Source organism: Eschrichtius robustus, chromosome 5 (genome assembly GCF_028021215.1).
Source record: "Eschrichtius robustus isolate mEscRob2 chromosome 5, mEscRob2.pri, whole genome shotgun sequence".
NCBI classification, from domain to species: domain Eukaryota; kingdom Metazoa; phylum Chordata; class Mammalia; order Artiodactyla; family Eschrichtiidae; genus Eschrichtius; species Eschrichtius robustus.
In genome coordinates, this window is record NC_090828.1 from 34,165,037 (window position 1) to 34,192,125 (window position 27,089).

A 27,089-nucleotide genomic window follows, 5' to 3' on the forward strand; every position below is an offset into this window, starting at 1 on the left:
CATCAGATATATATATTTTTAATATTGTGGTAAAATATACATAGCATTTATCATTTTAACCATTCCTAAGTGTACAGTTCTGTGGCATCAAGCACATTCAGATGTTGTGTAAACCACTGTCTCTACACAAAACTTTTTATCATCCCCAACAAAAATTCTGTACCAGTTAAACAGAGACTCCCCCCACCCCAGCCCCTGGTAACCTCTACTCCCTGTCTCTATGAATTTGCCTGCTCTAGGTACCATATTAGTGGAATCATATAGTAGTTGTCCTTCTGTGTCTGGCTTATTTCCCTAAGTATAATGTTTTCAAGGTCCATCCATGTGGTAGCATATACCAAAATTTCATTTCATTATATGTCTGAATAATATTCCATTGTATGTATATACCACATTTTGATTATCCATTCATCTGTCAATGGACACTTGGGTTATTTTTACCTTTAATATATTTATTTTTTGAGTAACAAGTGCAAACCTAGCCATATAAGGAAAGAGCAATATTGCCACTATTGGATTCAAAACTCCCAAGAGAAGATAAGCTAAACAGAGTAGTTCAGGTTTTCTGAGAGCATACTAGGGCCCCTTTTGGGAAAGTCTATAGGCAAGGACTTGAGTGAGTCCAGAAAGGTAATAGGGATTTACAAGAGTTGGAACATTTCTGGTCTAGTACTGAGCATCCAGAAGAAATGTGGTCAGAGGGAGTATGTGTTCACCATGTACCACCTCCATCTCTCAGGAGCAGGTCAAAGCAGAATACTTCTGTAGGGTTAAATAAGTTTCCCCAGCTGATCTCAGCAATAGAATGTGGTGGAGGAAGTAGGAACATCCAACAAGCCAATATAAACAAAAATCTGGGCCATGTTCCTTGGGGCACGCTCTCTTAATTGCATTATAGAACAGTCCACTTTGTGCCATTGAACTTATGGGTTCCTGGAAATTATTACATATTTTTCCATCTTTCTAAGATAATATTTTATAATTTCTGAGTTTAACATCTCTTTATTCCATAGTTCTCTATTCCACAGTCCACTTTGTGCCATTGAACTTATGGGTTCCTGGAAATTATTACATATTTTTCCATCTTTCTAAGATAATATTTTATAATTTCTGAGTTAAACATCTCTTTATTCCATAGTTCTCTAAGGGATTATAAAATTATTCATTTTTGCTTTATAGTCTTGTGTGACATTGTTTTGTTTGAAGCCTTGTAGCTGAGAATTGTAATATAGTGCTTGTAAAGCAGTCAGGGTAGTATCTGGCACATAATTATTGTTCATTAAGTGGCAGATAATGACTATTACTCTGTTCCACCAACTCTTACTACTTTACAGATCTTTTAAGTGTTTTAGTCTGGTGAGCATAGTCTCAATGGGTTACTGATCAGCCTTAAAATTTTCAGTAAAATTTTAATTATGAACTTATATATAATTGAATATAAAAACTAAATGTTGGCTTCAGTTTGAAATGCTTTTGACGATCTCAGCATTAAAATCTGCACATGTAATTTGCTTTACTGTTTCCTGTTAATTGTAGTACTGGTATCTACAGCTTTTTATTACTGTCCTGTAATAAACTCTTATTAGATGATAAACAATTGAAAAAAAAGAAGAAGAAATTAGAAGTATTTTAATATTCCATGCCAGTTCTGTCAGAGCAAAGAGCTTTGTTTTTCCTCCCGTATTTCTGTGTAGCACAACTGATTAGAGCAGTTAGTCTTGCCATTTATTGCTGTAACTTCTGGCTTGGAAATTAACAGGTAAATATGTCAGCTGGTCTCCAATTATTCCCTGAAACTGTGGGGTGTATGATTCATTTCCTAGAACTTCAGGCACAAGCCTGTGATTAACCATTTCTATTACAGAGTTACTATTGCTACCATTTGCTACTTTTTATACCCCCACATCCCATTTTATAGGCAGGGAAATTCTTTTAATTACATCTGGTTTATTTCATTGTATTAATCTTCTGGTACTTTTCTTTCATAGCACCTAAAAATGTACATTTTGAAAAAGGTAGTATCAAGTGAAATATTTCTACTCAATATCATGCGTATTGTCAGTACCAAAATGATAACTGAATCCCTTTTTTTCTCTACCTTCAGTGATTTCCTAAATAAAAACCAGGAACTATTGCAAGATTTATCAGAAGTGAATGATGAAAACACCCAGTTGATGGAAATATTGAATACCCTGTTTTTCTTGCCAATCAGACGACTTCATAATTATGCCAAAGTTTTGCTAAAGCTTGCTACTTGTTTTGAAGTGGTAAGCTCTCATGTATACCTCCTTTGGACACTTGGGAAGTGAAGGATCAGTGTTTGTTTGTTTGTTTATTTGTTTGTTTGTTTGAATTATGCTACCCCAAGATCTGGAACTACACTAATTTAATATTTATAATGTGTCTAAATTTATTTTTCTTCAGGGAAATGAAAGAAGAAAGTATGACTGTAGGTATATCTAGTGTTCTTTGCTGTAGATTCAGTTTCCTCTCAGGACCTTAACAAGATTAATTTTATTCATTTTATGAAAGTCTAAAGTTGAGACCCAGTTGTGCTACTCATTCAATAGTTGTCCAAGTTTGAGTACATACTGAGTACAATTACACAGAGCTGTTTAAAACCCTGGCTTCCTATGTAATGACACACACTTGTACAGCAGTGGCATTAGCACCTAACCTGGACTCATAATAGACTTATGCCAGGTATTTAGGTCACCTTGGCATATGCTATGAGAAATCACAGTGTTACAGGATTTTCTCAAACGTTAACGAGTTCACTTTCTGTATAAAATTAGTTAGGTGGAGTCCTAGAAAATTAGCACTGCTCTAGGATATGGGTGTATGTTAAAGCTGGTCCTAAGGCAGTCACCTTTGAAATTGTACTGAAACGTGTTGTTTTATTTTGTTTCCATTCTGAAGGGCTCTAGAGAAACCATAATGATTCTAGGGTTTCTTATAGTTCAAGATTTTTCAAATCTTGGAATCTATCTCCTTCTCTGGACAGATATTGTCTCCAGAGTGGTCTAGGAATTGATGTGGCCTTTCTACGTTTGACCCTACTGTGGTCTTGTGAGTCTGTTCTTTTGTCTGGTTTCAGTGTTACCCCACACTGATCTAATTTCAGCTATGAAGGTTTGAGCTACACAAATATCCCAATGAGATACAGATTTCACTCAGTATGTCCTTAATTAATCAAAAATCAGCTAGATCAGCTTGGAATTGTTCAGAGTCTGATACTGTACTACTTCCAGTCTGAAGAGTCCTAATTCTGTGTAAAAATTCCACGCTCTTTTAGTTTGGCATTAAAGGCCCTTCACAGTCTGATACTCGCTTTTGTTTCTAGCCTTATAGTCTACCCTGTGTCCTACATGTTAGTTCAGATTCCCTGGATATAGTTCTCATATGCTTTATGTTTCCTTCCTGAAACACCCTACCTCTATCCTCATTATGGGAAACCTTCAAGGCTTGAGTCAAAAATCTTTTTCTCATGAAAATGAAGCCCTCTCTGACCATACTCCACTCCTTTCCCTGCCCATCTCTTAAGAATTAGTTATTCCCTTCTCTGTGTTTTGCTAGTACTTTATGTCCCCATTATTTTCTTATCACATTATGTCGGTGATCCTCAACCAGGGTTGGGGATCAAAATCATCTGTGTTTTTCAAAACACGTGGCTATGTTCCATCACTGCGAATTGTTATTTAGTAAGTGTAAGGTATAGCTGAGACATTATATGTGTATAAAATTCTTTAAATAAAAATAATACCTAATATTTATTAAATGCACTCCATGTGCCAGGTACTGTTCTAAGCATGTTATATATATTCATTTAATCCCCACATCGACCCTGTGAAATAGATATTATTATTATCATCCCCCTTTTTCAGATGAGAGAATTGAGGCATAGCTGAGAATTGGTAGAGCTAGAATTCATATCAGAGCATTCTGGCTCCAGAGTCTGTTCCTTTGACTATTTTACTATATTGTCTCTTCCAATAACCTATTAACAAAACCGCTGTATTATTCTGGTATGTTATATGTTTTTCTGTCTTCTCTGCCTAGTTATAAGCTCCCAGAAGACAAAGATTGTACCTTACTTATTTTTTTATCCCTAGCACTCAACAGAATATTCCATATGTAGTAGATACCATTAAATGTTCCTTAAATGAATGGAAAAAATGGATATGCATGACTGAGAACTGTGGAATGTAAAGTAATTACGAATGTGAGGAATCATCTTTTCATCTTACTTTCTGCTCACTCTCCACAAGACACCGCAATTATACCCTATCCCGTGGTTGATTCTCAAAGCTTGGTCCACAGACACCTGGGGGTTCTAGAGACTCTTTCAGGAGATGGCAGGATCAAACTGTTTTCAGGACAGTACTAAGACATTTGCTGATTACACTGTGTTGTCGTTTGCACTGATGGTGCAGAGATAAAGATGGGTCAAACTGCTGGCTCCTTAGCATGAATCAAGGCAGTGGCACCAAACTATACTCAGTCATTGTGTTCTTTGCTGGCATGTACTTGCAGTTAAAAAACAAAATAAACAAACAAAAAATTGCCAGTTTCACTTAAAAAACATTCTTGGTAAAGCGGTAAAAATTATTAATTCTTTTTAGCATCAACCACTGAGTATATATCTTTTAAAAAAAAAAAGAGATATAATTGACATATAACATTTTATTAGTTTCAGGTATACAACATAGTGATTCAATATATGTACATATTATGAAATGACCACAGTAAGTCTAGTAAACATTTATCACCACACACAGAAATATAACATCTTTTTAATATTCTGCATGATGAAATGGGGAGTACACAGAAAGCAGCTCTGCTGCATCCCAAAGTATGAATGTTTTTCAAGGAAAAGCACAAGATTGAGATCGTTTGAGTTGAAAGCTGCCTTTTTCTTTTAAATGTGGAATGCTTCACGAATTTGCATGCCATTCTTGCTCAGGGGCCATGCTAATCTTCTGTGTATCGTTCCAATTTTAGTATATATGCTGCTGAAGCAGCACTTTTTTTTTTTTAACTTGAAAGAACAATTGACAGATAAACTATGGTTATTCAGACTTGAGTATTTGACAGATACTTTCTCAAAAAGGGGGTTAAATGAGCCTGTCACTTCAAGGAGAACAACTGACAGTATTTGTTGCCAATGATAAAATCTGAATTTTTAAGCAAAAATTAAAATGTGGAAAACGTGTCTATCACTGCAACCTTGGCATTTTTCCAGTATTTAAAGACTTTCTGATGAGATTGGTGATGATTTAATGTGCTTTTTGATACAATAAAATGTATCAACATTTGGAAGATCTGCATAATTCACTGAACCAGTATTTTTCATATGTCCAATTCACATGTTATAAAATCATGCATAGGTTTAAAAAAAATCTATTCAAAGTGTAGGAAAGACCAGTGAATTTTAATGTAACGGGATACAAAGACTTTGATGTAGTTTCAGATTCCACATTTTAGCTACTCTTTAAGAAACTACCACTTAACAAGTTTTGGTATAGTTTCAAAGGAGAATATCCACAATTATATGAAATGGCTATTAAAATCCTCCTCCCTTTTCTGACTATATATCTTTAAAAAGCAAGATTTTCTTCATTTATTTCAAATAAAGAATCTTAACAGATTAAATGCAGTGGCAGATATGAAAATCCAGCCGTCATCTTTTAAGTCAGATATTAAAGAGATTGGAAAAGATGTAGAACAATGTCACTTTTCTCATGAAACATTTTTTTGTTTTGGAAATTTTAGTTATTTTTCATTAAAAGTGTTATTGTATTTGAAGTGAGTTAATAAAGATTTAAAGTTTCTTAAACTTTATTTTCTGATATGGTAAATATCAGGAGATAATAACCCACATAAGCAAAACAGAGGGATCCCGAGACCAAAACCCCTGAGAATTCCTGTCCTGTCCTGAGTTCTCTGCTGCTGTCCTCACTGATAACTGTCAGTGTATATTTCTTTTCCCCTTGAGTTCTTCCCCTATTTCATATGTACCTGTATGTGGTAGGATTTTCTGGAACCAGTCTTCTTTTTCCTCAGCTCCCTTTAGTGTACCATATCTGTTCTTAGGCTGGCTTCCCTCCCTAAATTATTACTACATATCTAAAGCACACTGAGGCTACAAATTCTGGACAATTGTTTTATATTCTTTTTTCCCTCCTTAATTATTGGCCTCTAGACATCTCCAGAATACCAGAAACTGCAGGATTCCAGTTCTTGTTATGAGTCTCTTGCTCTCCATCTCGGCAGGAAAAGGAAGGAAGCAGAATACACACTGGGTTTCTGGAAGACCTTTCCTGGAAAAATGACGGTAAACCGTGCCAATTGTTGATATCCCAGAAAACAGCAGGCTTATCCATAACAGCTGCCATAATTTTCTCGGTTTCTCACTTATTTATGGTAATAATGCTTCAATGACCCCTTTTTTAAGGGTAGCTAAGGACCACAGCAGTGGGGGCTTTAAATATCAACACCTTCCCTCATGGCTAGGAATCCTTTCTGAATATGTCTCTCCCTCTTTTGTTTGTTCCTATCTTTTTATTTTCCTTTGAGCACTGATTTTGTGAAATGTTTGGATCCCATCTGAATTTAGGTTTAACACCAAACTAAGCTATGACCAACAAATTCTCCTAAATGTGATTTGTATCTTTTTCATCTTCTCTTTGCAGAAAATAATTTTGATACTTCAATTTTGTATTTGTTTTTAATCCCAGGATTCCTTGAGGAAGCCAGAGCGTCGACTGCTGTGTGAGAGCAGTAACCGGGCCCTGTCTCTGCAGCATGCTGGGAGGTTTTCTGTGAATTGGTTCATTCTCTTTAATGATGCCCTAGTCCATGCCCAGGTAGGCTGGATTCCTAACCTTAAAAGAGGCCCTGGAAGGTGCAGTACTATGAGTATTTAATTAATCGTAGTATCAGTTTATTTTACAAACTATTGTGATTTTACTGAAACTCTTGAGTAAAAGAGACTGTTTAGCTTGCTTTTGTGGTACTGGCCAGATTTCAGGGAGCTTTTTTAGTTTCCAACTTGAAAATGAGTGTCAGCCATCTGAAGGGGTCCTTGCAGCAGACATGGCGAGACCATTGGGGTTAGTTATGTTATGGGGACTATGTGGCTGAGGTGGACTTAACCGTTTGAAAGGGGTTCTGCAGCAGTGACCCCAGGGCCCACATGGGCTTTCTCAGATGTGTCTCCATGTTCTTTGTTTCAGTTCTCCACACACCATGTTTTCCCTTTGGCCACACTGTGGGCAGAGCCACTTTCTGAAGAAGCTGGTGGTGTGTAAGTGTCCCCCCAACCTCATTCCCTTCCTCTGTTACTTACCCAGTTTGTTTCCTTAGACATGAATAAAATGGGGAGGCTCAGGAGGCCTCCCCATTCTGCACAAGAAGGCTTACCCTCCCAGCACGTAGGTAGTAAGTGCCCTGCTGGGAAGAACATGACAAATCATGACAAGTGATGGAAGGGCTTCTCCATTGTTCTCATCCCCATTGTTTAACCCAGAGAAATAACTGTGTCCTTTTCCCACCGTGGGAACCACACCCAGGGCATTGAATATATTTAAATTTAATTGACTTCTGATCCCTTTGAAATAAACAAGTTGCTTTTCATATTTGAGGATTGATGTTGTAATGACAGGTTGTCATACTTACTGATCTTTATCATTGTGAACGTTTTAGGAATGGCCTAAAGATAACTACACCTGAGGAGCAGTTCACTCTCATTTCATCAACACCCCAGGAAAAGGTTAGTCCATCATGGTATTTTCTTTCCATCTTTGGCCTGGCTCTTTCTGTCTTGCCTAATGATCCATAATTACGCCTGATAAATCGTCATTAAACCAAGACTGTAGAATTTCGTTGTTGCTGTTGTTGTTCTTTATTTTATTTTATTTTTTTATACAGCAGTTTCTTATTAGTTATCTATTTTATACATATTGGTGTATACATGTCAATCCAAGTCTCCCATTTCATCACACCACCACCACCACTTTCCCCCCTTGGTGTCCATATGTTTGTTCTCTACATCTGTGTCTCTATTTCTGCCTTGCAAACTGGTTCATCTGTACCATTTTTCTAGATTCCACATATATGCATTTATATATGATATTTGTTTTTCTCTTTCTGACTTAGTTCACTCTGTATGACAGTCTCTGAGTCCATCCACATCTCTACAAATGACCCAATTTCTTTCCTTTTTATGGCTGAGTAATATTCCATTGTATATATGTACCACATCTTCTTTATCCATGTGTCTGTCGATGGGCATTTAGGTTGCTTCCATGTCCTGGCTATTGTAAATAGTGCTGCAATGAACATTGGGGTGCATCTGTCTTTTTGAGTTATAGTTTTCTCTGGGTATATGCGCAGTAGTGTGATTGCTGGGTCATACAGTAATTCTATTTTTAGTTTTTTAAGGAACCTCCATACTGTTCTCCATGGTGGCTGTACCAATTTACATTCCCACCAACAGTGCAAGAGGGTTCCCTTTTCTCCACACCCTCTCCAGCATTTGTTTGTAGATTTTTTGATGATGGGCATTCTGACCAGTGTGAGGTGATACCTCATTGTAGTTTTGATTTGCGTTTCTATTTTGGAGATTAATCCTTTGTCCATTGATTCATTCGCAAATATTTTCTCCCATTCTGAGGGTTGTCTTTTCATCTTGTTTATAGTTTCCTTTGCTTTGCAAAAGCTTTTAAGTTTCATTAAGTCCCATTTATTTTGTTTTTATTTCCATTACTCTAGGAGGTGGGTCAAAAAAGATCTTGCTGTGATTTATGTTAAAGAGTGTTCTTCCTATGTTTTCCTCTGAGAGTTTTATAGTGTCCGGTCTTACACTTAGGTCTTTAATCCATTTGGAGTTTATTTTTGTGTATGGTGTTAGGGAGTGTTCTAAGTTCATTCTTTTACATGTAGCTGTCCACTTATTGAAGAGACTGTCTTTTCTCCATAGTATGTCCTTGCCTCCTTTGTCATAGATTAGTTGACCATAGGTGTGTGGGTTTATCTCTGGGCTTTCTATCTTGTTCCATTGATCTATATTTCTGTTTTTGTGCAAGTATCATATTGTCTTGATTACTGTAGCTTTGTAGTATAGTCTGAAGTCAGGGAGTCTGATTCCTCCAGCTCCATTTTTTTCCCTCAAGACTGCTTTGGCTATTCGGGGTCTTTTGTGTCTCCATACAAATTTTAAGATGATTTGTTCTAGCTCTGTAAAAAATGCCGTTGGTAATTTGATAGGGATTGCATTGAATCTGTAGATTGCTTTGGGTAGTATACTCATTTTCACAATGTTGATTCTTCCAATCCAAGAACATGGTATATCTCTCCATCTGTTGGTATCATCTTTAATTTCTTTCATCAGTGTCTTATAGTTTTCTGCATACAGGTCTTTTGTCTCCCTAGGTAGGTTTATTCCTAGGTATTTTATTCTTTTTGTTGCAATGGTAAATGGGAGTGTTTCCATAATTTCTCTTTCAGATTTTTCATCATTAGTGTATAGGAATGCAAGAGATTTCTGTGCATTAATTTTGTATCCTGCAACTTTACCATATTCATTAATTAGCTCTAGCAGTTTTCTGGTGGCAGTTTTAGGATTCTCTATGTATAGTATCATGTCATCCGCAAACAGTGACAGTTTTACTTCTTCTTTTCCAATTTGGATTCCTTTTATTTCTTTTTCTTCTCTGATTGCCGTGGCTAGGACTTCCAGAACTATGTTGAATAATAGTGGTGAGAGTGGACATCCTTGTCTCGTTCCTGATCTTAGAGGAAATGCTTTCAGTTTTTCACCATTGAGAATGATGTTTGCTGTGGGTTTGTCATATATGGTCTTTATTATGTTGAGGTAGGTTCCCTCTATGCCCACTTTCTGGAGAGTTTTTATCATAAATGGGTGTTGAATTTTGTCAAAAGCTTTTTCTGCATCTATTGAGATGATCATATGGTTTTTATTCTTCAATTTGTTAATATGGTGTATCACACTGATTGATTTGCGTATATTGAAGAATCCTTGCATCCCTGGGATAAATCCCACTTGATCGTGGTGTATGATCCTTTTAATGTGTTGTTGGATTCTGTTTGCTAGTATTTTGTTGAGGATTTTTGCATCTATATTCATCAGTGATATTGGTCTGTAATTTTCTTTTTTTGTAGTATCTTTGGTTTTGGTATCAGGGTGATGGTGGCCTTGTAGAATGAGTTTGGGATTGTTCCTTCCTCTACAATTTTTTGGAAGAGTTTGAGAAGGATGGTGTTAGCTCTTCTCTGAATGTCTGATAGAATTCACCTGTGAAGCCATCTGGTCCTGGACTTTTGTTTGTTGCAAGATTTTTTTTTTTTTTTTTTTTTGAGAGTTGATTCTTTCTGGGACCTTGAAGAGGTGCTGTGGGTTTTTTTGTTTGTTTTTTTAAAAAAATTATTTATTTATTTATGGCTGTGTTGGGTCTTCGTTTCTGTGCAAGGGCTTTCTCTAGTTGCGGCAAGTGGGGGCCACTCTTCATCACGGTGCGCGGGCCTCTCACTATCACGGCCTCTCTTGTTGCAGAGCACAGGCTCCAGGCGCGCAGGCTCAGTAGTTGTGGCTCACAGGCCTAGTTGCTCCGTGGCATGTGGGATCTTCCCAGACCAGGGCTCGAACCCGTGTCCCCTGCATTGGCAGGCAGATTCTCAACCACTGTACCGCCAGGGAAGCCCTGTTGAAAGATTTTTAATCACAGTTTCAATTTCATTACTTGTGATTGGTCTGTTCATATTTTCTATTTCTTCCTGGTTCAGTCTTGGAAGGTTATACCTTTCTAAGAATTTGTCCTTTTCTTCCATGTTGTCCATTTTATTGGCATAAAGTTGCTTGTAGTACTCTCTTATGATGCTTTGTACTTCTGCGGTGTCTGTTGTAACTTCTCCTTTTTCATTTCTAATTTTATTGATTTGAGTCCTCTCCCTCTTTTTCTTGGTTTATCAATTTTGTTTATCTTCTCAAAGAACCAGCTTTTAGTTTTATTTATCTTTGCTATTGTTTTCTTTGTTTCTGTTTCATTTATTTGTGCTCTGATCTTTATGATTTCTTTCCTTCTATTTTTTATTTAAAGTTATTATAAAATATTGGTTATATTCCCTGTGCTATACAACATATACTTGTAGTTTATTTATTTTATACATAGTAGTTTGTACCTCTTAATCCCCTACCCTTACCTTGCCACTTCCCCCTTCCCTCTCCCCACTAGTAACCACTAGTTTGTTTGGTTAGATTGTTTATTTGAGATTTTTCTTGTTTCTTGAGGTAGGATTGTAATGCTATAAACTTCTCTCTTAGAACTGCTTTTGCTGCATCGCGTAGGTTTTGGATTGTCGTGTTTTCATTGTCGTTTGTCTCTAAGTATTTTTTGATTTCCTCTTTGATTTCTTTAATGATCTCTTGGTTATTTAGTAACGTATTGTTTAGCCTCCATGTGTTTGTGTTTTTTACGTTCTTTTCCCTGTAATTGATTTCTAATTTCATAGCATTGTGGTCAGAAAAGATGCTTGATATGATTTCAATTTTCTTAAATTTACTGAGGCTTGATTTGTGACCCAAGATGTGATCTATCCTGGAGAATGTTCTGTGTGCACTTGAGAAGAAAGTGTAATATGCTGTTTTTGGATGGAATGCCCTATAAATATCAATTAAGTCTATCTGGTCTATTTTGTCATTTAAAGCTTGTTTTTCCTTATTAATTTTCTGTCTGGAAGATCTGTCCATTGGGGTAAGTGACCTGTTAAAGTCCCCCACTATTATTGTGTTACTGTCAATTTCCTCTTTTATAGCTGTTAGCAGTTGCCTTATGTATTGAGGTGCTCCTATGTTGGGTGCATATATATTTATAATTGTTATATCTTTCTCTTGGATTGATCCCTTGATCATTATGTAGTGTCTTTCCTTGTCTCTTGTAACATTCTTTGATTTAAAGTCTATTTTATCTGATATGAGTATCGCTACTCCAGCTTTCTTTTGATTTCCATTTGCATGCAGTATCTTTTTCCATCCCCTCGCTTTCAGTCTATATGTGTCCCTAGGTCTGAAGTGGGTCTCTTGTAGACAGCATATATATGGGTCTTGTTTTTGTATCCATTCAGCAAGCCTGTGTGTTTTGGTTGGAGCATTTAATCCATTCACATTTAAGGTATATATCGATACATATGTTCCTATTACCATTTTCTTAATTGTTTTGTTTTTGTAGGTCCTTTTTTTTAAAATTAATTTATTTAATTTATTTATTTTAGGCTGCATTGGATCTTTGTTGCTGCACGCGGGCTTTCTGTAGTTGTGGCGAGCAGGGGCTACTCTTCCTTGTGGTGCGCGGGCTTCTCATTGCAGTGGCTTCTCTTGTTGCAGAGCATGGGCTCTAGGCGCGTGGGCTTGAGTAGTTGTGGCACGTGGGCTCAGTAGTTGTGGCTCATGGGCTCCAGAGCGCAGGCTCAGTAGTTGTAGCGCAAGGGCTTAGTTGCTCCGTGACATGTGGCATCTTCCCAGACCAGGGCTTGAACCTGTGTCCCCTGCATTGGCAGGCAGATTCTTAACCACTGCGCCACCAGGGAAGCCCTGTAGGTCCTTCTCTTCTCTTGTGTTTCCCACTTAGAGAAGTTCCTTTAGCATTTGTTGTAGAGCTGGTTTGGTGGTGCTGAATTCTCTTAGCTTTTCTTGTCTGTAAAGCTTTTGATTTCTCCATCGAATCTGAATGAGATCCTTGCCGGGTAGAATAATCTTGGTTGTAGTTTCTTCCCTTTCACCACTTTAAATATATCGTGCCACTCCCTTCTGGCTTGTAGGGTTTCTGCTGAGAAATCAGCTGTTAACCTTATGGGAGTTCCCTTGTATGTTATTTGTCATTTTTCCCTTGTGGCTTTTAATTATTTTTCTTTGTCTTTAATTTTTGTGAATTTGATTACTATGTGTCTCAGCCTGTTTCTTCTTGGGTTTATCCTGCCTGGGACTCTCTGTGCTTCCTGGACTTGGGTGGCTATTTCCTTTCCCATGATAGGGAAATTTTTGACTATAATCTCTTCAAATATTTTCTCGAGTCCTTTCTCTCTCTCTCCTCCTTCTGGGACCCCTATAATGCAAATGTTCGTGTGTTTAATGTTGTCCCAGAGGTCTCTTAGACTGTCTTCATTTGTTTTCATTCTTTTTTCTTTATTCTCTTCCGTGGCAGTGAATTCCACCATTCTGTCTTCCAGGTCACTTATCCATTCTTCTGCCTCAGTTATTCTTCTATTGATTCCTTCTAGTGTATGTTTCATTTCAGTTATTGTGTTGTTCATCTCTGTTTGTTTGTTCTTTAATTCTTCTAGGTGTTTGTTCTTTAATTCTTCTAGGTCTTTGTTAAACATTTCTTGCATCTTCTCGATCTTTGCCTCCATTCTTTTTCCAAGGTCCTGGATCATCCTATCATTATTCTGAATTCTTTCCTTGAAGGTTGCCTATCTCCACTTTATTTAGTTGTTTTTCTGGGGTTTTATCTTGTTCCTTCATCTGGTACATAGTCCTCTGCCTTTTTATTTTGTCTATCTTTCTGTGAATGTGGTTTTTGTTCCATAGGCTGCAGGATTGTAGTTCTTCTTGCTTCTCTGTTGTTGTTTTAGTGCAGCAATTTAAAACATAAAGCAGTTTATTTCAAGAGCCAATCAGTATTACTCAATAAGGAGAGTATTAGGAGTCAGAAGTTTTTTCACACCAAGGAAAGCTAGCAGGATTTAAAGCGGTGCTTGATGAGTTGTTGCCTTAAGCTTACTGAAATTTACTTTTTGCTCCTAGACAAAGTGGCTCCGGGCTATAAGCCAAGCTGTGGATCAGGCTTTGAGGGGGACGTCTGATTTTCCACCTTATGGAAGTGGCAGCAGTATTCAAAGGCAGGAACCACCCATTTCACGCAGTGCCAAATATACTTTTTACAAGGATCCTCGCCTAAAGGATGCAACCTATGATGGACGCTGGCTTTCAGGGAAACCTCATGGCAGGTGAGAATGTTTACAGTTGGATTTATGCCTGGAGTCAGGATGGTAGTCTAATTACTGCAAAAGTACTGATTATCAGAAACATTAATTGACATGTATTATTCTTTACTTATGCATTGCAGAGGGGTTTTGAAGTGGCCAGATGGAAAGATGTATTCTGGCATGTTCAGGAATGGCTTGGAAGATGGGTAAGAACTTCGTGAACATGAGTGTAAATTCAACTACAGACTTAAATTATGTTATTTTGTGTTTAGAGTTATCTTCAAGACAGTTAGTAGAATTTTGTTTTGTGCTTTTGGAAGTGGATTAGGACTTATAATGCACATGTATGAACATGAAGAGAGCTAGGAATCCAGGGTGCAGCCTTGATTTGTCTAGAATGAATCACTTACCTTGACAGCTGTGTTACCTCAAGTTACACAGCTTACATCTGTTGACGTGGAACTGTGTTTTCTATCCATTTCTTAGTTGTAAAGACTGAGGACCTTGGGTAATGTTGATGTTGAGATTGTTGATATAGAAGTGCCCCCTTTACACAAAGGACATAGAGAAATTTTCCTTTCAGTAGTTTTAATTCATCTTTAATTTCTGTGATCTGTTGAGGGGGAAATCTTCTAAATGATATTGTATCCTAATGGTACTCAAATGACACTATTTTTATATAAACTTATGTTTTCTAACACTGTAAATATATGGCAGTGAAGTATTTTGTATCATGTTAGAGAACTGATATATTTTACTATATCAACAGATTATTAGATAAATTGTGTAGGTGATTTTTTTTGTGTGTGATAATATAAAGTTTTATGATGTCTTTTAATCTCCATTTAATAGAATTTCAGAATGAGAAGAGACTTGAGATAATCTGATTTACCCCCCTTATTACACAGATGAGGGAGCTGGGTACCTGGACTTACCCAAGGTGATGCAGCTAATTAGTGGCGGAAATAGGCCTAAACCACAGGTTTTCTGTTTTTCATTGGACTTGGGATAAAACACCTAATTGCTCTGTGTAGTGGTGTTGATGTCCCACTCCTCTAAGACTTGCCACATAGCTTAGGTAATAGATAACAGCTTAAACCAAGACCCCATTTACCCCTTTCCTCCTCTAGGTATCAACAGATCTTTTCTCTGTTCTTGTTATATTTGCCAGTGTATACACATAAAAGGTGAATATGGCATAATGCATCTTAAGATGTTTTTATTCCCCTTGGCAGGTATGGAGAATACAGAATCCCAAACAAAGCACTGAACAAAGAAGACCATTATGTGGGCCATTGGAAAGAAGGAAAAATGTGTGGTCAAGGAGTCTATAGGTAATAGCATTAGAAATGTTGCTGGACTGGTTGGTGTTGCTTTTTCAAAGAATCATTTAAACCTAAATGTTTGTGTAGCCAAATTTTCCAAGCAGTAAGTTTTGTTTAGTCTTCTTATGACTGAAACTATGTAGAACTATATAGAGTCTTCTTTAAAAGAACAACCTCTCATCTATCACAAGATGAAAATATTAGGTTATTATTTAGTTCTTCACAAAACTGTGTAAGCCTTGTCAACCATAACTTTCTCATAGAATCTCCTAAATACCTTGCTTGTAAATTTATCTTATATTTACTGCATGATTCTGATATGGACAAAGCCTGTCATTCTTTCAGAGATGACTCATTATTTCATTTTCCTGTAAGGGACTAAATACACATTTTTCCCCATGTTAACAAAAAATACCACCCACAACATCTTCAACTTCTTAGACTCAGTCATTCAAAAATGAGATTTTTATAGCCAAAGCAATCTTGAGAAAGAAAAACGGAGCTGGAGGAATCAGGCTCCTGGACTTCAGACTATATTACAAAGCTACAGTAATCAAGACAGTATGGTACTGGCACAAAAACAGAAATATAGATCAATGGTACAGGATGGAAAGCCCAGAGACAAACCCACGCACATATGGTCACCTAATCTATGGCAAAGGAGGCAAGAACATACAATGGAGAAAAGACAGCCTCTTCAATAAGTGGTGCTGGGAAAACTGGACAGCTACATGTAAAAGAATGAAATTAGAACACTCCCTAACACCATACACAAACATAAACTCAAAATGGATTAAAGACCTAAATGTAAGGCCAGACACTATCAAACTCTTAGAGGAAAACATAGGCAGAACACTCTATGACATAAATCACAGCAAGATCCTTTTTGACCCACCTCCTAGAGAAATGGAAATAAAAACAAAAATAAACAAATGGGACCTAATGAAACTTAAAAGCTTTTGCACAGCAAAGGAAACTATAAACAAGACGAAAAGACAACCCTCAGAATGGGAGAAAATATTTGCAAATGAAGCAGCTGACAAAGGATTAATCTCCAAAATCTACAAGCAGCTCATGCAGCTCAATATCAAAAAAATAAACAACCCAATCCAAAAATGGGCAGAAGACCTAAATAGATATTCCTCCAAAGAAGATATACAGATTGCCAACAAACATATGAAAGGATGCTCAACATCACTAATCATTAGAGAAATGCAAATCAAAACTACAATGAGGTATCACCTCACAGCAGTCAGAATGGCCATCATCAAAAAATCTACAAACAATAAATGCTGGAGAGGGTGTGGAGAAAAGGGAACCCTCTTGCTCTGTTGGTGAGAATGTAAATTGATAACAGCCACTGTGGAGAACAATATGGAGGTTCCTCAAAAAACTAAAAATAGAACTACCCTTTGACGCAGCAATCCCACTACTGGGCATATACCCTGAGAAAACCATAATTCAAAAAGAGTCATGTACCAAAATGTTCATTGCAGCTCTATTTACAGTAGCCAGGACATGGAAGCAACCTAATCATCCATCGACAGATGAATGGATAAAGAAGATGTGGCACATATATACAATGGAATATTACTCAGCCATAAAAAGAAACGAAATTGAGTTATTTGTAGTGAGGTGGATGGACCTAGAGTCTGTCATACAGCATGAACTAAGAAAGAGAAAAACAAATACCATATGCTAACACATACATATGGAATCTAAAAAAAAAAAAGGTTCTGAAGAACCTAGGGGCAGGACAGGAATAAAGACGCAGACGTAGTGGATGGACTTGAGGACACGGGGAGGGGGAAGGGTAAGCTGGGACGAAGTGAGAGAGTGGCATGGATATATATACACTACCAAATGTAAAATAGCTAGCTAGTGGGAAGCAGCTGCATAGCACAGGGAGATCAGCTCGGTGCTTTGTGACCACCTAGAGGGGTGGGATAGGGAGGGTGGGAGGGAGATGCAAGAGAGAGGAGATATGGGGATAGATGTATATGTATAGCTGATTCACTTTGTTATAAAGCAGAAACTAACACACCATTGTAAAGCAGTTATACTCCAATAAAGATGTTTTAAAAAAAAAAAAGCCATGAGAAAAAAAAAAACAAAAATGAGATTTTTTGATTGGTGAAAAATAGTCATATAAACAAATAATTACAGCTACCAGTGAGACATGAGTATAATTTTGAATTTCCTAAACTTTGTAAAAATGAGCATCAGAACTCAGTGTGCTTGTGATCTTTATTCATTCTTTCTAACCACAGTTACGCCTCTGGTGAAGTTTTTGAAGGCTGTTTTCAAGATAACATGCGTCATGGTCATGGTCTCCTACGAAGTGGAAAGTTGACTTCATCTTCTCCCAGTATGTTCATTGGCCAGTGGGTAATGGATAAGAAAGCAGGATACGGTGTCTTTGATGATATCACTAGGTACAGTACCCTGCTTCTAATCTCACAGTTTAGCGTGAGAGGATAAGGTTCCTCTACTTCTCCAAAAACTGATGTTTTTATGAAGGCTGAGCACCTTAATTTGACAGTACTTCGAACATTTTTAATAAGACAGAGTTGTCAGGTGTCATTTTATGCATTTGTTTGTGAACCAAACAACAGGTTACTTCTTTACAAGATCAAGATCATTCAAAATTAACATTGGTACCATTTTCCTTAAAGCTTCACACATAAAAAGCTTTTAGTGTCTCAAAGAGGCTACCAAACCTTTGACTGTTATACAGAGAGAAACCTTTAATGCAGTCAGTAGGTAACAGGAGTAAAAGGTTAGGAGGATCAATGGAAATTCCCTTTTGGGGTCATAGAATAGTATCTAAACACCTTTCTGCCTAGGTCTTCCTATCAGGTTAGAGACTTGTAACCATGCCAGCAACCCAGGAATCAAGCTTGGTTAAATTCAATTAACTTGGGGAGGAATATAGTTCTTTTGCCTCTGTATTTGGTTTGGCCTGATTTGCTTTTGGACTAAATATATACTCTTCTTCTCATATTATTGTCATAATGTGTGATTTTAAAATTTTTGCTGTTATCACTAAAATCCATGATTATTTAACAGGCAGTTTGTACTAATTTTATTTTTTTTAGTGGAGATTAGTAAGATTTCTCGACGTTTCAGTAGGTGAAGAATGAACCGTCTTTTATGATAAATCCCATTTCTTTTAAGTTAGTAAACTTTTGGGTGAGAAAATATTGTGCATAGGTTTGAGCCTACCTTTTGAGTGACTCATTTTGATGACATTATTTAGAGTTGAATTCTTGGCATTAATTAAATATTTTAAGGTTATCAAGGAAGTACTGGAAGTATATACAGATCTATGTCTGGTAGACTATAATGTTAAATTCCTGAGAGAACATTGCTCTGAGTGGGATATATTTTACAATCACATTGTCCCATGTTTGAGGAGACAGAGTTGACCACTTTGACTAGAGAAATGGAACAGATACCAACCTAGGGGTGATGCTTGGTACCTCCCATGTGATAATTGTTTTTCTCCCACCTCATCTTTATCATCATTGATTTTTTATTTCATTTCTTTTTTTTTCTCCTATTTCTTTGCAGAGGGGAGAAGTACATGGGAATGTGGCAAGATGATGTATGTCAAGGGAATGGTGTGGTAGTTACCCAGTTTGGATTATACTATGAAGGCAACTTCCACCTTAATAAAATGATGGTGAGTGGAATATTTTACATATAGTTACTGTTGACTTTTTGAAACTCCTATGTCCTTAACTTTTTAACTCATCTTTTTATTAGTGTTCTACCTTTCCTAGTACTGTTTTTCTTGTCTTAAGATTATGTAAGGCTCTGGGGGATGTGACTGTGGGTATCCTAAGTTACTGTGTGTTTTATGTGTTGTGATTTTTGTTTTGTTTCTTCACATAGGGAAATGGAGTTTTACTTTCTGAAGATGATACTATCTATGAGGGAGAATTTTCAGATGATTGGACCCTGAGTGGAAAGGTTGGAAACTTCTTTCTTTCTCTGATAATCTTTTACTAATTTTTTCCTGACCTTTAAAAAAGCTAACCTATAATAAAATTCACCTGTTATAAGCATACATTTCAATGATTTTTAGTAAATACGCAGAGTTGTGCAACCATTACCACCATCCAGTTTGAGATCATTTCCATCACCCAAAAAGATTTCCTTCACCATCTCCTGCCCATTTGCAGTCACTCCCTAGTTCCACCTCCAGTCCCAGACAACCTCTGATGGACTTTATAGATTTGCCCTTTCAGGTCCTTTCATATAATTGGAATCATACAGCAAGTATTCTCTTCCCTGTGGCTTCTCACATTTAGTATGTTTTTGAGGTTTTTCTATATTGTGGCATGTGCAGTACTTTACTCCTTTTTATTACTGAATAAAAACCACATTTTGTTTATCCCTTCACCACTTGATGGGCATTGGATTATTTCCAACTTTAGACTGTTTCCAACTTTGGGCTACTATGAATACTGAAGTTGACTGCAACTTCTTCTTCTTTTTTTAGTTGAAATATGGTTGATTTACAATATTGTGTTAGTTTCAGGTATACAGCATAATGACTCAGTATTTTTGCAGATTATACTACATTATAGGTTATTACAAGGTAATGGGGATAATTTCTTGTGCTATACAGTATATCCTTATTGCTTATCTATTTCATATATAGTTGTTTGTATCTGTTAATCCCATACCCCTAATTTGTCCTTATACCATCCACTCCCCTTTGGTAACCACAGGTTTGTTTTCTGTATGTGTGAGTCTGTTTCTGTTCCATTTACATTTAAAACTTCTTGTGTGAACATGTGTTTTCATTTCTCTTGGGTGGATACCTAGGAGTGCAATTGCTGGGTTGTATGGAAAATTGATGTTTAACATATTAAGAAACTGCCAAACTGTTTTCCAAAGTGGCTGCATCATTTTACATTCCCATCGTCAGTGTATGAGGATTCTAATTTATTCACATCTTTGCCAGTATTTTTTATTTTTTTTTCCTCTTTGTCATTCTAGTGGGTGTGAAGTGGTATGGTTTTAATTGACTTTCCCTAAATGACTAATAGACTCATTATAGAGCATATCTTCATGTACTTACTAGCAATTCATCTGTCTTCTTTGATGAAATGTATATTCAAATATTTTGATATTTTAAGAATTTGCTTGTTTATAGTCTTATTGAATTTTAAGGATTTCTTTATATAGTCTGGATACAAGTTCTTTATCAGATACAAGGTTCACAAATATTTTCTTGTAGTCTGTGTCTTGTCTTTTTGTTTTCTTAATAGTGCCTTTTGAAGTACAAAAGTTTTTAATTTTAATGAAGTCCAATTTATCAAAAAAACTTTATGATGAATTATGCTTTTGATTTCATATCTAAGAAATCTTTGCCTAACTCAAGGTTACTAAGATTTTCTTCTGTGTTTTTTTTGAAAAGTTTTATAGTTTTAGCTCTTATGTTCTATGTCTATGATTCATTTTGAGGTAATTTGTGTATGATATGAATTAAAAGTCTAAATTGATCTTTTTGCATGTGGGTATCCAATTGCTTCAGCAAGTTTTCCCATTGACTTTTCTTGACACCTTTGTTGAAGTTAATTCACTATAAAATGTGTTTATTTTTGGACTCTGAATTATATTCCATTGATCTACATGTCTCTCCTTATGCCAGTACCATGCTGTCTTGATTACTATAGATTTCTAGTAAGTTGTGAAATCAGGAAGTGTAAGTTTTCCAACTTTGTTCTTTTTAATAATAATTGTGGCTATTCTGGATCCTTTGCCTTTCTATATAAATTTTAGGACTGGCTTGTTAAAATCTGCAGTAAAGCCTGCTGAGATTTTTATAGGGATTATTTTTACTCTACAGATCAAATCTACTCTACAGATCATTGGGAAGAATTACCATCTTAATAATATTGAATCTTCCAATCCATGAATGTGGAATGTCTCTCCATTTATTTAGATCTTCTTTAATTTCTATCAGCAATGTTTTGTAGTTTTCAATGTGCATCTCTTGCATATCTTTGGTTAAATTTATTCCTAAGCATTCTTCTTGATGCTATTATAGAGAGAATTATTTGCTTAATTTTATTTTTGGATTGTTCATTGCTATTATATAAAAATACAATTGATTTTTGTATTTTGTTCTTATATTCTGAAACCTTGCTGAATTCATGTATTAATTCTAGTAGGATTTTTTTTAATGGATTTCTTGCATACAGGATCATGTTGTCTGCAAATAAAGACAGTTTTACTTCTTCTTTTGCCATCTGGAAGGATTTTTTTTTCTTGTCTGACTGCACTGGCTAGACTCTCCAGTAGATGTTGAATAGAAGTGGTAAGAGTGGACATCCTTGCCTTTTTCCCTGTTTTAGGGGAAAAGCATTAAATCTTCCACCATCAAGTATAATGTAGCTAAAGGTTTTTCGTAGATTCATCAGATTGAGATAGTTCCTTTCTATTCCTAGTTTGTTGAGAGTTTTTATTATGAACAGGTTTTAGATTATGTCAAAGGGCTTTTTCTGTGTCTACTGAGATGATTATGTGGTTTTTGTTCTTTATGCTATTAATACAGCATATTATATTGGCTGCTTTTCTGATGTTAAAGTAACCTTGTTTTCCTGGGATAAATCATACCTAGTCATGGCATATAATCCTTTTTATATATTGCTAGAATTAATGCTAATATTTTGGTGAAGATTTTTACATTTATATTTATTAGGTATTTATTATATTTATGTTTATAGTTTTCTTTTTTCATGATGTTTGTCTTTGGTACTGAGGTAATACTGGCCTCATAGAATGAATTGGGAAGGGTTCCCTCCTTCTCCATTTTCGGAAAGAATTTGTAAAGCCTTAGTGTTATTATTGCTTCTTCGAATGTTTTAGAGAATTCACCAGTGAAATCATCTTGGCCTGAGCATTACTTTGTGAGAAGATTTTTAATTTCTAATTTAATTTCCTTACTTCTAATTAGTCTATTCAGACTTTTCATTTCTTCTTGAGGCACTTTTGGTAATTTGTTCCTCTTAAGGAATTTTTCTATTTCATCTAAGTTACCTAATTTATTGGCATAAAGTTGTTCTCTTAGTATTCCCTTCTAACCTTTTTAATTTTTGTAAGGTTGGTGTAATGTCCCATTTCTTGATTTTGTAATTTTATGTCTTCTCTTTTTTTTTCTTGATCTAGTTAAGTGTCTTTTTTTCTTGATCAGTCTTATTAAGTGTTTGTCAAGTTTGTATATCTTTTCAAAGAAGCAACTTTTGGCTTCATTCATTTTTGTCTGTTTTCTATCTCATTGATTTTTGCTCTAATTTTTATTATCTCCTTGCTTTGGGTTTAGTTTGCTTTTTCTAACTTTGTGAGGTGGAGTTTTAGATTACTGATTTGAGATCTTCCTTATTTTATAATATAAATGTTTACAGCTTTAAATTTGCCTCTAAGTACTGCTTTAGTAGCATCACATCAATTTAGATAAGTTGTGTATTCATTTCATTCAGGTAAAAATATTTTACCAATTTTTCCTGTGATTTTTCTTTAATCCATGGATTGTTTTCATATACTTTTTGCACACACATGTACATACACCTTTTTAAAAAGAATTAGGGACTAGTTAAAAATGAAAATGTTAACCATTTAGTGCTTTTTTTTCTTGATTTTTAAGATTGAAAATATTTCCTCTAATTCCACATTTTTTCTGACTTTACCTAGGGAACATTGACTTTGCCAAATGGAGACTACATTGAAGGTTATTTTAGTGGAGAATGGGGATCTGGGATAAAAATCACTGGAACGTACTTTAAGCCTAGTCTGTATGAGAGTGATAAAGACAGACCTAAAGTTTTGTGAGTAACTAGTGTTAATTATGGATTAATTATTGAATGTTTTGAGTTGTCTTGCTTTTATCAAAGCTGGTTAATATTTCAAATGCAGGACAAGTTTTTTAATTCTTTTTTTCTTTAAACAACGTATAACCTTGAATTGTAAACTGAAACTGCTATAGATAGCTAAATCTGTATTCTTGGCTTAGTTTATAGCTGTAGAGCTTAAATGTTTAAAATGATGAAAGTTCTGTGTGCGGGAATAATCTTACTGTTAATGGTGCAGGTATCCAAGTTGATTGAAAGATTTTTAAATGGAAGCCCTGCACAACTTGATTTTGAAAAGTAAAGGTCAATCCTATATATACACTAATACGCTGCATATATTGGGAAAAGTCAAAGTCTTTAAGTGTATGATGTTTTTCCTCCAAGTTTTTGGCATATGTTTATTTCCCTTTATTGTTTCCAGCTTTAGCTTTGTTTTTGTATTTTGATAGCATCTCAGGTTCTTTGTTTTCATGGGAGCTTCATATACCTTCTGTACCATGTTTATTCTTAGTGTTTTTAGAACCCAGTATGTAATGCATTTCACAATTCTCAGTATGAGATGTGCAAGGCACAGAAAGTCCTCATTTTAGCAGGGGTCAATTTTGCAACATCAATTCTGTGGAAATGTAGAAAGCAAAGGAGTCAGTTCTGATGTGCTTCCTACTTAATTCATATACTTTAGTATCTAATAAACACTAAGTAGCTAAAATCCATCCATTTAAATTTTTATTCAGTTTTTAAACAATGGAACCACCATCAGTTTAGGCAGTTTTTGTCACAGAAGTATTTGCAGTTGTATATTAGAAAGTTTCTGTTCTTCAGGGTTTTTGCACAAAATAAGTGATTAATGAGAGGCTGACGTGACCTTATTAGCAGGAAGCTTGGAAACCTGGCAGTGCCGGCTGATGAGAAGTGGAAAGCAGTGTTTGATGAATGTTGGCATCAGCTCGGCTGTGAGAACCCAGGCCAAGGGGAAGTTTGGAAAGCGTGGGACAATATTGCTGTGGCCTTGACTACCAGTCGGCGCCAACACAGAGACAGGTGCGTGAATGCCTGCCCAGCATAGGGCAGAGCCTGGTAGGAAGACGAAACTTAAACCTAGTAAGTTGTCAAGGCTTCCCACATTTAGTTTTTAAATATAACTTAAAAGTCAGTTATGTACTTCTGGGTAAGGATGGATAAAACACACCTCCCTGTATTTGCTACTGAACTCAACTATAAAACCTAGGCAGAATGCATGGACATTTATTTGAAACTCTGAAAAGTAAATATCAGCAGGTGTTTTGGGGAAGAGCAGCTGAATTTAGAGTACCACCCAACCAGTAGTGAGTTTACTGGGTTTCTCAACTTCAATATTCCTCATCCTAAACCCAGTATAACCTGAAACTAGAAACAAGCACTGTGGTGCAGACAGACAGAGATCCAGAAAAACCCCTCTGTTTCTGGCTCAAGATGCAGAAAAGAGACTTCCTAAAGCTCAGAAAGAGTGGAGGAGGTACACTGGGTTTTCTCTCTCCTCTTTCTCCACTTTCTCATGCCTCAGTCTGCAGGCACTTCTGTGGCAGGGGCAGTGATGGCTGCGGCTGGAGCAGCCATGAAACGGGATGTGTGCAGGAGCCAGCACTCTTGCAGGAGTAGACCCTTCTTCTCCCTTGATGGATCATCAGGTCCAAGAGTCCTGGCCAAACCTCATTGCTCTTTGGCCTCTCTCTCTATCCTCCTACCACTTCATGGAAGTGGGCAGTTTCTGGCTGGAGGACCTACAAGGGGAATCAGAAAATGCTGGGGAGGTCATGGAAAGAGAGGAGCTCTGGAAAGCAACCCTGTAAATTTGTTTATGAACTCCTGGATTCACCCCAGACCTGCATGTGTGGATTTGATCCGAATCAGCCAAACACTTTGAGAACTCAGCTACTAAGCTGACTTCCACCTAGGTCCCAGACTAACACCTCAGTGGTACTCACAGAACAGACCCAGATAGGACTGCAAAGCCCTTGAGAAGTGAGCTAACATTGGAACCACAGCCCACAGATGGCTGAAACAAAAGTATCAGCTGTTTCAGAGATTCCCAAGATCACCTACACGTTCAGTGATTCACTAGACAGACTCATAAGACTCAACATATAGTCGTACTCACAGCTAAGAGTTATTACAGCAACACAGTAAGGCTACACAGCCCAATCATAAGGGAAGAAGACACAGGCAGAGTCTGGAGGAACCCATGTGCAAGCTTCCCGTGCTCTGTCCTTTCTGTGAGGGGTCATACAGAGCACACTCTCTCCCAGAGCAGTAAAATGCAGCCACACATATACAATGTTTCTGCTCAGGGAAGCCCATCAGAGATGCAGTGCCCCAGATTTTTACTGGGGACTAGTCACATAGGCATTCTGTGCTTAGCAACTACCAAAATTCCATAGTCCCAGAAGGAAGCAGATGTTCACCACAAATCACTTTGTTAGTACAGTCTATGGACAGCAAAATATCCTTATCAGTTAGGAAATATTTCATATTAGTATAGGGAACTTTTAGAAAGCTTAGTTCCCAGGTACCAGCCAAGGGCCAACTTTATAAGCAGGTCCTTGTAAAGATAACAGTTTCAGTTCTACTATGTTTACTATGTTATGGATGGCAACATTCTCCATTAGGATGTAAACAAGACCCAAAATCTCGTAACATAATACTCAAAATGTCCAGGAAATAAACCAAAATTACATGGCAATCAAAGAACCATGAAAACCTCAACTCATTTGGGGAAAGACAATCAATAGACATCAACAACCCCCTACCATAGATTTTGGAATTATCTGACAAGAACTTTAAAGCAGCTATTATAAAAATGCTCAAATGAGCAATTGCAAACATCCTTGAAACAAGTATTAAAATTGAAAGTATCAGCAAAGAAATAGAAGATATAAAGATGAACCAAATCAAAATTTTTGAATTGAAAAATACAGTAACCACAATTTTAAAAATCACTGGTTGGGGTCAGTAGCAGATTAGAGATTACAGCAGAAGAGTCAGTAAATGTGAAAATAGATTGGTAGAAATTATTTAAAATGAACAACAGAACGTGAAAAAAAAGTGAATAGAGCTCTAAGGACCTGAGAGTCTAATATTTGTGTCCTTGGAATCCCAGAAGGAAAGGAGAAAAATTGTGGGGCTGGAAAAATATTTGAATAAATAGTGGTTGAAAGGTTCCCAAGTTTGGTGAAAGACATAAACCTACACATTCAAGAAGCTGAACAAGGGGCTTCCCTGGTGGTGCAGTGGTTGAGAGTCTGCCTGCCAAAGCAGGGAACACGGGTTCGAGCCCTGGTCTGGGAAGATCCCACATGCCGCGGAGCAGCTGGGCCCGTGAGCCACAACTACTGAGCCTGCGCGTCTGGAGCCTGTGCTCCGCAACAAGAGAGGCCACGATAGTGAGAGGCCCGCGCACTGCGATGAAGAGTGGCCCCCACTTGCCGCAACTAGAGAAAGCCCTCGCACAGAAACGAAGACCCAACACAGCCATAAATAAATAAATTAAAAAAAAAAAAAAGCAAACCTTTAAAAAAAAAAAAAAAAGAAGCTGAACAAGCGGCATCCTAGAAAAAACCAAATATCCATGTACAGGCACGTTACATTCAAATTGGAAGGAAAAAATCTTGAAAGCAGATAGAGAAAAATTTTGCATTACGTATATGAAAACAGCAATTCAAATGGCTGCATATTTGTTGTCAGAAACCTTGGTGGTCAAAAGGAAGTCACACAACAATTTTGAAGTGCTGAAAGAAAAATTACAGATGTACTTTTCATTTCTCTTTTTCTACTTTTTTCTTATTTTCTTCCCTTTTCTCCTTTTCCTTTTTCCTGCTTTTGTTTTTCTCCATCTGCCATTCTTCATATTTCCTTATTTAAC

The 27,089-nt window shown here is 36.6% G+C and overlaps 1 protein-coding gene and 1 non-coding gene across 5 annotated transcripts in view; one reads left to right on the plus strand and one right to left on the minus strand.

The window, feature by feature from the left end:
- ALS2 (alsin Rho guanine nucleotide exchange factor ALS2) overlaps window positions 1–27,089 on the plus strand; it is a 93,436-nt gene that overhangs the window by 55,141 nt on the left and 11,206 nt on the right. For 3 of the 4 annotated variants that reach the window (XM_068544651.1, XM_068544653.1, XM_068544650.1), the window contains 13 exons: window positions 2,105–2,267; window positions 6,203–6,334; window positions 6,738–6,866; window positions 7,236–7,306; window positions 7,705–7,771; window positions 13,820–14,022; window positions 14,142–14,207; window positions 15,237–15,335; window positions 17,597–17,761; window positions 18,900–19,011; window positions 19,224–19,301; window positions 23,034–23,167; window positions 24,065–24,232. In XM_068544651.1, coding sequence (XP_068400752.1) covers window positions 2,105–2,267; window positions 6,203–6,334; window positions 6,738–6,866; window positions 7,236–7,306; window positions 7,705–7,771; window positions 13,820–14,022; window positions 14,142–14,207; window positions 15,237–15,335; window positions 17,597–17,761; window positions 18,900–19,011; window positions 19,224–19,301; window positions 23,034–23,167; window positions 24,065–24,232 — 1,587 coding nt within the window. The remainder of the gene's footprint in view (window positions 1–2,104; window positions 2,268–6,202; window positions 6,335–6,737; window positions 6,867–7,235; window positions 7,307–7,704; window positions 7,772–13,819; window positions 14,023–14,141; window positions 14,208–15,236; window positions 15,336–17,596; window positions 17,762–18,899; window positions 19,012–19,223; window positions 19,302–23,033; window positions 23,168–24,064; window positions 24,233–27,089) is intronic. The other variant, XM_068544654.1, reaches the window with a different exon arrangement.
- Window positions 4,919–5,024, minus strand: LOC137765578 (U6 spliceosomal RNA). Its single transcript, XR_011074224.1, has one exon. It is a non-coding gene; the product is annotated as a U6 spliceosomal RNA (small nuclear RNA).